Source organism: Meleagris gallopavo, chromosome 5 (genome assembly GCF_905368555.1).
Source record: "Meleagris gallopavo chromosome 5, MGAL_WU_HG_1.1, whole genome shotgun sequence".
In the NCBI taxonomy this organism is placed as follows: domain Eukaryota; kingdom Metazoa; phylum Chordata; class Aves; order Galliformes; family Phasianidae; genus Meleagris; species Meleagris gallopavo.
The window spans coordinates 57,981,456-57,993,648 of NC_139408.1; the positions used below are offsets into that span (position 1 = coordinate 57,981,456).

Below are 12,193 nucleotides of genomic sequence, written 5' to 3' on the forward strand. Positions count from 1 at the left end.
TTCTGTAATAAGCAGGAGGCGTTACTTTCGGAGCGATCAACGACAACGTCCCCTCAAAGCGGAGGGCGCGCGTCCCACTCGAAGCGCTGACTGCTCCCGCCTGACAGAACGCGCATGCGCAGCGCTGCCCCTCCGCGCGCGTGGAGCGAGGCGCGGCTCACGCCCGACGCCCGGCGCCCGATGCCCCTCCTTGCCGGCAGGGGGCGCTGCCGCACGGCGCGTGTGCCGGAGGGGCGGTCGGGGCCGCGTGCGGGGCGGGGCGGGGCTGCGGCGCGGGGCGGCCCCCCGGCGGCCATGGCCCTTCCCGGCATTCCCTATGAGCGGCGGCTGCTCATCATGGCGGACCCGAGAGACAAGGCGCTGCAGGACTATCGCAAGAAGCTGCTGGAGCACAAGGAGATCGACGGGCGCCTCAAGGAGCGTGAGTGGCGGCCCGGCGGGAAGGCCGTCGGGTGTGTGAGGGCTCTGAGCGGAGTCCCGGCGCCGCCGCGCCGTGAGGCTGCCCGCGCCTCGTCATGGGCCCGGCCCCGCGGACGGCGGCCGACTGAGGGGAGCGGGCGGGGCTGGGCCTCGGGGCCGCGAGCTGGGCCTGTGCCGTGCGGGAGGCTGAGGGGGGAAAGCGTGGGGGAGAGAAGGCTCCGGGCAGACCTCGGTGCGGCCGTCGGTGCCAGGAGGGGGGTCGTAAACGGGGAGATGGCGGTCTGATGGCGATAGGGAAGGGGAAAGGGCTTTAAAGTAAAAGAGGAGGAGTTTGGGTCGGGTGTCGGGTGGGAGTTATTTAGTCGGAGGGTGGTGAGGCGCTGCCCCGAGCTGTGGGCGCCCCGTCCGTTACAGGGCTGTGGGCAGCTGAGCTGGGGGAGGTTGTCCGTCCCTGCCGCACAACAGGGTGAGATTTAAGGGTCCTTCCAACACAGCCTCTTCCTGTGGCTCTGGTCACAAATGACTGCGTTGACACCCTGGAGTTGCCGAGCAGCAGGGTGTGCCGAGTGTGCACAGCTTCCACCTGCTGCTTTTCTGCTGCTGCCTGTTTCCTGCAGGGCTGGAAGTTACCAAAACCTGTGTTCCTCTTTCTTTGTCCAGTAAGGGAGCAGCTGAAGGAGCTCACCAAGCAATATGAGAAGTCAGAAAATGATCTTAAGGCCTTGCAGAGCGTTGGGCAGGTATGTAAGAGGCAAAGTCGTAACAGCTTATGGCTGTGGGTGGTGAGCTTGCCTAGAAGTAGCTGGAACAACTTGCCTAGCAGTTGTTAAGTTCATTTTATTACAAAGAAAAAGTGGGGATGGTGCAGCAGACAGAAAGGAGGACCTCACCACCAGGAACTGTCATACCATGCGTATCTGTTAAAAAGGTTTTCTTTGTTTGTCCCTGCTAATAGAAATTGTTAGAAGAAATTAAAGCACTAGTGTGAAACTTGAAGCAGGAGAAGGAATTTCAAAGCCATCTTCTGTGTGCTGAAGCATACGTTAAATATTGTTTGGCAAGGGTTAGTTAATCTGTAAGCTAATACTGCATTTATTCCTTTGCAGATTGTTGGTGAGGTGCTTAAACAGCTAACAGAAGAGAAATGTAAGTACATCAACCTGTTCTGAAGTTCTGTAAAGAAGCTTTTGCAGTTGAAGATCATCTAAAGATGGGCAATTGTAAAGAGTCAGAGCATTAGTGACATGAGTATTGGCAGGAAAATAGGATATCCTCAATAGTTCAGAGGTGTAATTTGGAGCTGTGAATCAGGCTAACTTATTTTTTCTGTGATCTTTTTTCTCTAGTCATCGTGAAGGCTACAAATGGACCAAGATACGTGGTTGGCTGTCGCCGTCAGGTAGCTGATTTGTGTGAATATTCAGAAAGAGGTTGCTTTGGTCTTGAATATTAACGTGGCTTTTCATTGGCTGAGTTCTGAATGGCATTAAGCATTTTCTTCTTTAAGCTGTATGTGGCTGTTTTATACAGGTGCCTGCTTGCTCTCTGCCTTCCTATCAGGCAGTAGCATATCTTCTTAGTAAAGATAAGGTGATTCTAAATGCTCCTGGAGCTTTGCATGTATTTATCCTTTTCACTTATTTGAAGCTCAGTATTTCTGCTGGATCTTAAACTCTGAGAATAAATCATCACACCTTCAAGCTGTGAAGAATCTCCCTTGCCATGCTGTGAACACGGCATATAGCAATAATGGTTCTGTGCTGAGCTGTAGATCTAGTGCTCTAGAACTAGATATTTATATCTTTTTCTAATACTTTTTGCACTCCGTTTCAGTGAATAATTATGGTAGGCAACACCCCTGTTCACTTTACACCCCCTGAACACTTTGAGAGAGTTTTATCTTTAACAACTTAAAGCATCTTGGTGCTTCAACAGCACTTCTTAGATACACCATAAAAGCTGACATACTAGTGTGGAACCTCGTTTACAAAACAACCCATCCTCTGATACAACCAGAACCAGCTTAGAGGTGCTTTTTACTGTCTGTTTTTATACAGAGGTGTACAGAAGTGTAAGTAATGTGTTGCAGAGCTGCTGGTTGGTGAATGTGACCCATTTACAGTAAGAAAGACGCTGCAAATCAGGAATTCTTTGCAAAAGCCTGGTGTTGCTGAGGAACTGCAGAACTTAGTGAAAGTGTTTGGCAACACAGAGTCATTCTGGGGAGTGAGAGTGAATCTTCAGTCCCATTTTGTCAGGCTCATCCCTGAGTTTCATGCATAGGAGCAAAGAAGCACACCTTTGAAATGTGAGACTGTAAAGTACCTTCTGGATAGAATTATGACACTGAGAAAGGATCACCTATCTAGAGAAGGCAGCAGCATTTCACTTAATTGTTTTAATGCATAAACGAGTGCAAGTTCTTCTTAACAGCTGTAACCTCTTTTCATTTTGAGCTGGTTTGTGTGCTGTAGGAAAAGGATCTGCAGCTGCACTTTAAGACCTCGTGGTTGTGGCACTTTCCCTTGTATAATGGAAATACCTTTTGGAAGGAAAACTGATCCTACAACTCGTTCTGAAAGAAGATGTTTGCAGATGTTTTGCAGTGCTCTGATTCTCTCAGAATTCAGGATACTTACGTCTCAGAAAAATGTTTTGTTCCTTCTCGTGACCTCAAGCCCTGTAATAGAACCTGGATGCACGATTTAACCAACTCTATTCAGATGATTCATCTGTAGTGCACTGTAGGAGGAGTTGAGGTAACCAAGAAGTGACAGACTGGGCAGCCTAACCTTGGAATGAACAAAATATTCTTCTGAGACAAGCCTACTTAATTCCACTGAAGCATGTGGAAGGTTTGATCTGTTAGTCTTGAGGTTCTGTGTTGCAGCAGAGAGAAATGCTCAGGAATAGGTTGTGGTTGGATGAGTCTGACCTTGCAGCATGAACTTTGGAGTTTATTCTTGCGCAAAAAGCACTCTTTGATCTTAAAAGATCCTTGATTTGATAGGAGAAAACAACAAAACACCAAAAACAACAGTGATACGTGCCTCGATGTTTTGGCTTTTTGAAAACTTCTCAAGGAATTTTTCAGCCTGAAAGAATAGCTTTTGATCCAGGCCCTTGTGGCTGTGCTGTGCTGCTGAGGAAGGAGAGCCATAGGCTGTAAATTAAAGCAGTGTTACTTCCCTATCTGAAGTGTGCTTTAGAAGGAATTCAAGGTCAAGTGGTTTCTTTTCATCTTCTTGCTAGAGAGTAGTTTAAATCTATTGGGCCGTGTGAAATCTGATATGATTTCAAGCTCCTACTTATTTCTTATGGTTAGGCAGCTGAACAGAGGTCTTATCAATGTCTCCAATCAGGGAGGAGTGACAGCTTGATCCTAAAGCTACTGAGACTGAGTAATCCACGTGGGCACCAGACCTTCTGAATCTCCCGGCAGGGGAGCTGGGAAGCTTGCAAACAGCTGTAGCAACCCCCATTGTTCAGATGCCTTGTCGGTAAAGCTCAGAATGAAAAGGTTTTATATTCCTCAAAGGTAGATTGAGTGCCTCTTTAAAAACAAAGGAATTAAAACAGCCACGAGGTGATTTCTGTCATTCCTGTTCATGCCTGTGGCATGGGGGAAATAAGACTGCTGTCCTGGATGAGATTACCCAAAAACAAGGTGAGAAATGCACAGGAGCAGTTTTAAGCCCAGCAGAAATTAGCAGGGGATACTGCAGAGTGCTGGGATGGGACTGCTGATATCAGGCTTTATTTAAAACTCTTACAAGTGGGACAGGCAGGCAAAAAAACTTGAGAGGCAGGCAGGTAGGGCATCTGAGGTGAATGATAGCAGGGAAACAACAACTGGAGCGGCTGACTTTGAAGAAGAAGTATAACTGTGTGTGTAAAGATGAACAAAGGCTTGGAGAAAAGAGGTCGGGAATATCTATGCACCCTTCCTGGCAGTTCAGAAATGAGGAAGCCATTGAGTAGGTCGGTGGCAAGTTCAGTCTCAAGTGAACAGGCTGTTCCTTGTGTGCTTGAAGGGCTGCTTGCTTGTTTTGAAGCAGCTGGTTCTGTCCTGTGTTGAGCAGAGGGGAGGATTAGACCTCTTACTAATCCTTTCAGATTGACAGCAGTTTGAAACAAATTAGATGTACGTATGAATATGAATTATGGTCTAGAGAATAGGATTTATTTTCAAAAGTAGCAGAAGTAAGTTAGTGCCCTGCTGCTCAAGACCTCTTTCAACATCAGAAAATTCTTCCTGTACTGGCATCCATTTGTGGCAGCTTGCAGGGTTGTTGGTCTGGAGCAGCTCCTGGCTCACTTCTGGGTGCCTGTGAAATAGCTGACCTGCTTTTTCACAGCTTCACCATTCCCAAAAATGGTGCTGAGCTACAAGCAGTGTTTACTGAGCAGCTGCTTGGCACAGCGGCCTTGTTTCTTCTTGTCTTATTGAGCACAGTAAACATCATGGCTAAAACCAAACACTGTTTTGGTGTGTGGTTCTAACAGAAGTATCTTTTTTGTTACTAGCTTGACAAAAGTAAGCTGAAACCAGGGACGAGAGTTGCTCTGGATATGACCACTCTGACTATTATGAGGTAAGCTTCTGCTCTGTTATACTCCTCACCTAAAGGGGGGAAAATACCTATATGAACAGATTATGCAGAAGTCTGAGTAATCAGTTATGTAATATTTGATAAAAGTTTTCAGTAAAGCAGTGTGTAAGACAAGTGCTTTGAGGGAAGTCTTGTGAATCTGTTGAAAAAGGAGCTGCCTGGTCTTCTAGGGGAAAAAAAATACTCAGTTACAACTCAGCCTTTTCAGCACTTTCCATTTGCTTTAAAGTAGGTTTGGGATTTGTTCTGTTTTTGTTTTTTTTTTTTCCCCAACAAATATTTGCCTTGTTTTGCTCTAGGATTTATTTCAGTAACCGTGTAAACACTTGCACGATAAAGCATGCTTACTCCTGTTTGTTTTATTCCAGATATTTGCCAAGAGAAGTGGATCCCCTGGTTTATAATATGTCTCATGAAGATCCAGGGGACGTTTCATATTCTGAGATTGGAGGGTTGTCAGAGCAAATCAGAGAGCTGAGAGAGGTATTGTGATGTGAACAATGCTACCAAATAGTGGGCTGTGTTCTGAGCCAAGTTTTCCAGTGCATAAATGTTTTATTTATGCTTGTCCTAAACTGGGAGACAGGCTGCTAGAAGACCCTATCAGCTGAGTGCTTTACACATTTCATTAACGTGCACAGCATCTTCCCTATGTTAGAAGAGAACTTCTGAGTGTTCAAATGTTTTTCAGCTTTGTAACTGTGGTGAACAGCAGTGTGATTCCAGGATGCTGGTGCATTCAGACTGAAGTAATCCTGTTAGTTTGGGCATCAGCATGGCAGGCTGTGCAGGGCTGCCCAGGAATGTGGGAGCTGAAAGACTCATGCTGTTGTGAGCCAGCTGACTTTAACAGAGATTGTGTGCTGTACACACCTTACAGCAGTGTGGAAGGGTTATTCTGAGCACCACTGACCAGTTCTCAGATGGTTATAACTCATCTCTGCTGTTATGCAAGCTTGGGTTGAAATTAAGAAAGTCTTTTAAAGGCAGTTTGAAGGATGCAAAACAGTTGTGGCTAAGGGAGTACTGAGGGCATGGTTAGGATTGGCAGCCAACAGATTAATTTTACATGTGAACTGCTGGAATGGCTCTGGCTATTATGGCAGTGGTAATGCGTGGTTTCAACAACAAGCATTAAGAGAAATGAGCAATGGCAGAACTGAAGACTGAGCAATGAGGGCAGGATTGCAGATTGATCAACTAGGTCAATTGCACATCTTATTAAATGATTTCTCATCCAAAATATGCTATGTAGAGAGCTAAAACTACAGGTATCTGGAAAACAGGCTGCCAAGTGTTCCATTATCATCCTGAGACCTCTTGTCTGTTTTAAAAGTGAAACAGTCACCCCAGACCTGAACACCATTTTGTCCAGGTTTGGAGCCCCCAATACAAGAAAGACAGGGAGCTGTTGGAGGGGGTCCAGAGGAGCCACAAAGATGATCAGAGGCTGCAGCACCTCCCCTACAAAGACAGGCTGAGGGAGCTGGGCTTGTTCAGCCTGGAGAAAAGAAGGCTGCAGGGTGACCTCATTGCAGCCTTCAGTACCTAAAGGGAGCCTACAGACAGGAGGGGAGTCAGCTCTTGGAAAGGGGAGATAACAGCAGGACAAGGGGAAATGGTTTGAAGCTGAGGGAGGGCAGATTTCAGTTGGATGTGAGGGGGAAGTTGTTTGCTGTGAGAGTGGTGAGGTGCTGGAAGAGCTGCCCAGAGAGGCTGTGGATGCCCCGTCCATCCCTGGAGGTGTTCAAGGCCAGGTTGGATGGGGCCCTGGGCAGCCTGGGCTGCTGTGAGATGTGGAGGTTGGTGGCCCTGCCTGTGGTTTGGGGGGGATTGGAGCTTCGTGATCCTTGAGGTCCCTTCCAACCCAGGCCATTCTGTGATTCACTTATTTGTGTCTTCACAGGTAATAGAATTGCCACTTACAAACCCAGAACTGTTTCAGCGTGTGGGAATTATTCCTCCAAAAGGCTGCCTGCTCTATGGCCCCCCAGGTGAGTAGTTGACAACTGCCAGATCTTGCCTCTCATTCCTGCTCACTGTGGTGGGGCAAGGCTTACAGGTGATGCTCAGACTTGAGTTACTAGTTAAACACCATCATTCTCTTGTCTGCCCAGGTACAGGGAAAACACTTTTGGCCAGAGCTGTTGCTAGCCAGCTTGACTGCAACTTCCTAAAGGTAGTGTAACCTTACTTCTTCACACACATGCATGTAGGTGTGCTTTATCTTTTTGCTGTACTGTCTTTTCACTCGTGTCTTACGTCTTCCACAAGGTGGTGTCAAGTTCCATAGTGGACAAGTACATTGGTGAAAGTGCTCGACTGATCAGAGAGATGTTTAATTATGCCAGAGATCATCAGCCATGTATCATTTTTATGGATGAGATCGATGCTATTGGTAAGGCTCGTGGCCTGGAGGGCGGCTGGAGGTTTTTCTAACGTTAAACTCAGTTAACAAGCTGCTGTCTCTCTTGTGAGCAAATGTGTGCATGCTGTCTTTTGAGAAGAAATGTAACAGGACAAAGAGGTCCTTCCACCTGGAGCTATTACAGCTAGCTTAGAACCATAACTATTTGCATGTGGCTTAGATTTTTTCTGACTATACCAAGAAGCATGAGGCATTTAAGCAGTTCTTCCCCAATCTCTCATTAGAGGGGTATGTAATTGTCTTCTTGCATAGCATTATGTGGAGGCAAAAGTAACGATTTGAGTTTGGTGTGCTGCAGGTGGCCGCCGTTTCTCTGAAGGCACCTCAGCTGACAGAGAAATTCAGAGGACTCTGATGGAGGTGAGTGCCCACACTTTGGTTACATCTCCTATAGTCAGTGTTAAAGAAGACAGCTGTGAATTGCTGCACTGTGATCTGGCTTGGTAGAATGTTTTCAGAGTTAATGTCTTAAGCTGAATTGATCTAGGCACTGCTTTTATAAAAGGCAGCTGCACATCCTGATAACTCAGCTGTGACTCCATTTCAATTGCTGGAATAGTTTAAGGATGTTTTCTCTCCTTACTGTGACTTGGCTTTGCATACTTCATCTTTCTTGATTGTTTGGGAGGCCTTTTCTTCCTTCAGAGGAAAAGGAGGGCTTGTATCTTTTAATCCCAAAGATGCTTGATAGAATCTTAGCACTTCTACAGTTCAATTCTCAAAACTAGGAGTAGTGTTATTTCTTTGTTTCTGTACTCAGTGCTCTGGTAAACCTGGCTGTGTGAAGAGAATTCCTAAAACTAGTGACAATTAAAGAGTTCAGAGGCTAGCAAGAGACTTCATTGGCCCATGTTTGCCAACAGTTTGTCCAGTGCAAAAGAATGTATCTGCCTTACATAAAGAATTAAATCATTGTGATCGAAGAACAAGTACTTCGAATCTTCACAATGAAATGCCTTCATATGTTTATTAGTATTCTACAGGCTGTTCTCCAGATCTAATTTGAATGTCCTGGATTTAGTGCATTGCACTTGAAATGTGTCAGCCAACCGTTGGGTTCTTTGGTACTTGCACTGCTTTCATGGCCATATTGCTTTAGCCAAGTCTTTCACATTGGAGCTCTCCTTTGTTCCATATCTTTTTCTCTGGACAAAGCATTTGCAGTGTCTCTCTTAAGCTCTCCTTTATTACTTATAGAATATATGGGGAGCTGTGGCCTTCTCTTAGAAGGCTTGTGGAGTCTTCTGGTTTGTCTGTACCACTTTTAACAACTCAGTGCAAGTATGTATGCAGGAAGTAAGTTGCAATAGATCGAGCTAGGGGGTTTTGGCTTATTTAAATACAAACTTCTGTTTTCTTCTAGCTGTTGAATCAGATGGATGGATTTGATACTCTGCACAGAGTTAAAATGATCATGGCTACTAACAGACCAGACACTCTGGATCCTGCACTTCTGCGGCCTGGAAGGCTGGATAGGAAGATCCGTGAGTTACAGTGGCTGGAAGGATGTTGGCTGTGTGTGAGTGATGCCCTGCTGCTTTTATTAAAGCTGTAATTCTTTCCAGATATCGATCTGCCAAATGAACAAGCCAGATTAGATATTTTGAAGATTCATGCAGGTCCTATCACTAAACATGGGGAAATAGGTAAGTATTTATAATTACTGATATCCTGCCTGGATATTCCACCTCAGCTTGTAAAAATGGGAAGAGCGTGGCTGTAAATCAGTAAGCTGATGTGATTCTCATCAGGTAGTTTCCTGTTATGCAAACAAGCAGCATTTCTCTTAGCCAAAAAAAATAAAAATAATAAAAAATCCCAGCCTGCCACAGTGGTCTGAAAATAAGCAGCTTTAAAAGTCAGAGAAACTTAACTTTGGAGTTTAGAGGTGGCATAATGAAAACATTATTACCTGATATTGAGCTTGTCTTTGGTTACTGGTGTAGAGGATTCTTTACAGCACAGGGGAGAACTGTCATAAATCTGGGGAGGTTCATCCAATGGCTGGATTTCTCTAAGCTGACCAGCCTGTATTCTCACAGCTGAGTTTCAGAGCCTTCCTCAAGAAAGCTGTAACTGTGATCTGACTTGAAAACAATGTTGGCTGCCTTTTATTTCAGCGGGGCTCTGCAGACCTTGCCTGCTTATTCCCAGCCCCGTGCCACCCCCTCTCCGCCCCCGCCTTGTTGCTGACACGAGCTATTCATCAGCCAGGCTGCATGATCTGGATAGTGGAACTGATCTCGTTCACCATCTGGCTGCATAAACAGCTGCAGCTCAATAGAGGGTGGCTCAGGAGCGGGGATGAGCTGGGGGAGGGTGAGAGTGATGAGGGCTGCCTTTTTAGCGGTGCTGTTGGCATAAATGTGCATCAGGCTGTAGGCTAAGATACAAAAGATGCTCCAAGGCAAATCCTGAGCCTGGAGTAATGTACTTTGGCCTGTTTCACTGTATGTTTGGGGTCTAAAACTAAAGCAGGGTGGAGTCATCCTTGATACCATTTAGCACAGGGAGGTGTAAATGAGTTACTAGCTAAACTTCTGAACGTTGTGTGGGAAGGCAGTGGTGCTCAGCTGTGACTTCCTGGAACGAAGTCCAGTATGATCTCATCAGCAAAATGGGGTGTGCATGGCATTAAAACCCTATGATAAAGACCTGATTAAGAAATGACTTTTAATGTGCAGCACTGAAGCTCAACAGGCAGCGTTTTGAAAACCTGTTATAGAAACCATAACCATAGCTGTTGCTCTTGGTAAATGTATGCAGAAAGTATCAGGCTTCGTATCCCAGGGCGCCTTAATATCTTCTGTAGATGCACTTTAATAAAAGGAAAGGGACTGAGATGATTACTTGGATTTCAGTTTTTTGCGTTTTTTATTGTTCAGATGATGATTTGAACACTTACTTGATGTGGATTTTCTTGCATTTCATGTTGATGCTAATAATGTCCAAATCAGTAACTCTGGGATTTAACTACTTTAATATGAACTTTCAGCTCAGATACATTTATTTGTTAATGGATGGGTTAATACAGCTGATTATTTCAGTTGATGTAACTTATCAGCCTAGTGGGCTGAAATCACGGAATCCTAGAATGTCCTGGGTTGCAAAGGAGCACAGTGCTCACCCAGTCCCAACCCCCTGCTGTGTGCAGGTCGCCAACCAGCAGCCCAGGCTGCCCAGAGCCACATCCAGCCTGGCCTTGAATGCCTGCAGGGATGGGGCATCCACAGCCTCCTTGGGCAACCTGTTCCAGTGCCTCACCACCCTCTGGCTGAAAAACTTCCTCCTCACATCCAACCTAAACCTCCCCTGTTTCACTTTAAAACCATTCCCCTTGTCCTATCACCACCCACCCTCACAAACAGCCGTTCCCCCTCCTGTTTATCCGCTCCCTTCAAGCACTGGAAGGCCACAATGAGGTCTCCTCTCAGCCTTCTCATCTCCAAGCTGTGTTCCATTATTAGCTGGACGCGTATTTCAGTCGCAACTAATGGAGAAATGTGAATTTACTTCTGATTGACATCTGTGTTTTGTGAATAGATTATGAAGCAATTGTGAAGCTTTCTGATGGCTTTAATGGAGCGGACTTGAGAAACGTCTGTACTGAAGCAGGTACTCTCTTAATTTTGCTGGGCTCCTTTGATTGATGCTAATCACTCCAACTGTTTCCCACACACTGCTGTGAGTGGATTAAAACCAGGAAGTTGAGAGTGTTCTGCTTACACTGGCTTTGTGTATCCCTTTCTTAAGGATGGTTTCGTCCTCTTCCCAGACGGTTTATTTTATTAATTGCATAAAAGATATGTGTGAAGGTTTGTGCAGGGGGCGTAAGACAGATCCCTTCTGCTTTCATTTGAACACCCTGTTCTCAAGGCACACCAACTTACCACCCAATTATTTCTTACAGGTATGTTTGCCATCCGTGCTGACCATGACTTTGTAGTTCAGGAAGACTTCATGAAGGCTGTTAGAAAAGTGGCTGATTCCAAGAAGCTGGAGTCCAAGCTTGACTACAAACCTGTTTAAATGAACCGTGCCATTTGTGGTTGATTGCACAGGGCGTGCTGGGTTAATGTATAAAAGGAGAGAAATAATGTACCTCTTGGTTATTCTCATAAGGTGTTTGTATAACATGTAGCTAGTAATTTGGTAACACTGGTTGCAAGTGTGGGGCTACGGAAGTGTTTTCTGTGCAATTCTGAAATACAAAATTCGTTACAGCCCAGGTTAAGTAAAGGTGTGGAGATGTGTTCTCATAGCATCTGCCGTGTGAGTGTATAAACCTGCCTCAATGGTTTAGCAGACTTAAAGTTCATTTCTTGATTATTTTTTTTTATATCAGTAAATTTCCTTTCATCAAACAGTGGAATAAAACTTGTTTAAATCAGCTTATCCCTGTGTGCTTTCATAGCATCATAGAATGGCCTGGGTTGCAAAGGAGCACAATGCTGATCCACTTCCAACCCCCTGCTGTGTGCAGGTCACCAACCAGCAGCCCAGGCTGCCCAGAGCCACATCCAGCCTGGCCTTGAATGCCTGCAGGGATGGGGATCCACAGCCTCCTTGGGCAACCTGTTCCAGTGCTGTCCTTGCTGTGTGTGTCTGGCAGGGCTGCAGTCTGGCCTTGTGTGAGGCTGACTTTGTGCTCCCTAGGAATTCTGCAGCTGTTTGAGTGATCATTCAGGCAGAAAGGAAACCTTGGTGAAGATGTTCTTTTCCTTAACCCCAT

General features: G+C 45.7%; 1 protein-coding gene across 2 annotated transcripts; it reads left to right on the plus strand.

Annotated features, from left to right (window-relative positions):
* Positions 1 to 254: 254 nt before the first annotated feature.
* On the plus strand, positions 255 to 11,856 carry PSMC6 (proteasome 26S subunit, ATPase 6). 2 transcript variants are annotated; one of them, XM_085225957.1, is made up of 14 exons: positions 255 to 421; positions 1,081 to 1,160; positions 1,527 to 1,566; positions 1,767 to 1,819; positions 4,948 to 5,015; positions 5,402 to 5,516; positions 6,940 to 7,027; positions 7,151 to 7,212; positions 7,308 to 7,431; positions 7,760 to 7,821; positions 8,825 to 8,945; positions 9,027 to 9,107; positions 11,005 to 11,076; positions 11,372 to 11,856. In XM_085225957.1, the coding sequence occupies exons 1-14, from the start codon at positions 295 to 297 to the stop codon at positions 11,488 to 11,490; spliced, it is 1,212 nt and encodes a 403-aa protein (XP_085082083.1). In that variant the 5' UTR covers positions 255 to 294; the 3' UTR covers positions 11,491 to 11,856. The 2 variants fall into 2 exon arrangements, with proteins under 2 accessions (XP_085082083.1, XP_085082084.1); XM_085225958.1 differs by having other exon boundaries at positions 278 to 452.
* The last annotated feature ends 337 nt before the right edge of the window (positions 11,857 to 12,193 follow it).

Coding starts and splice junctions, on each gene's coding strand:
- PSMC6 (XM_085225958.1), top strand. CDS start 317: ATGAGCGGCGGCTGCTCATCATGGCGGACCCGAGAGACAAGGCGCTGC. Junction 453..1,080: donor CCCGGCGGGAAGGCCGTCGG/GTGTGTGAGGGC, acceptor TTCTTTGTCCAG/TAAGGGAGCAGCTGAAGGAG. Junction 5,016..5,401: donor ACCACTCTGACTATTATGAG/GTAAGCTTCTGC, acceptor GTTTTATTCCAG/ATATTTGCCAAGAGAAGTGG.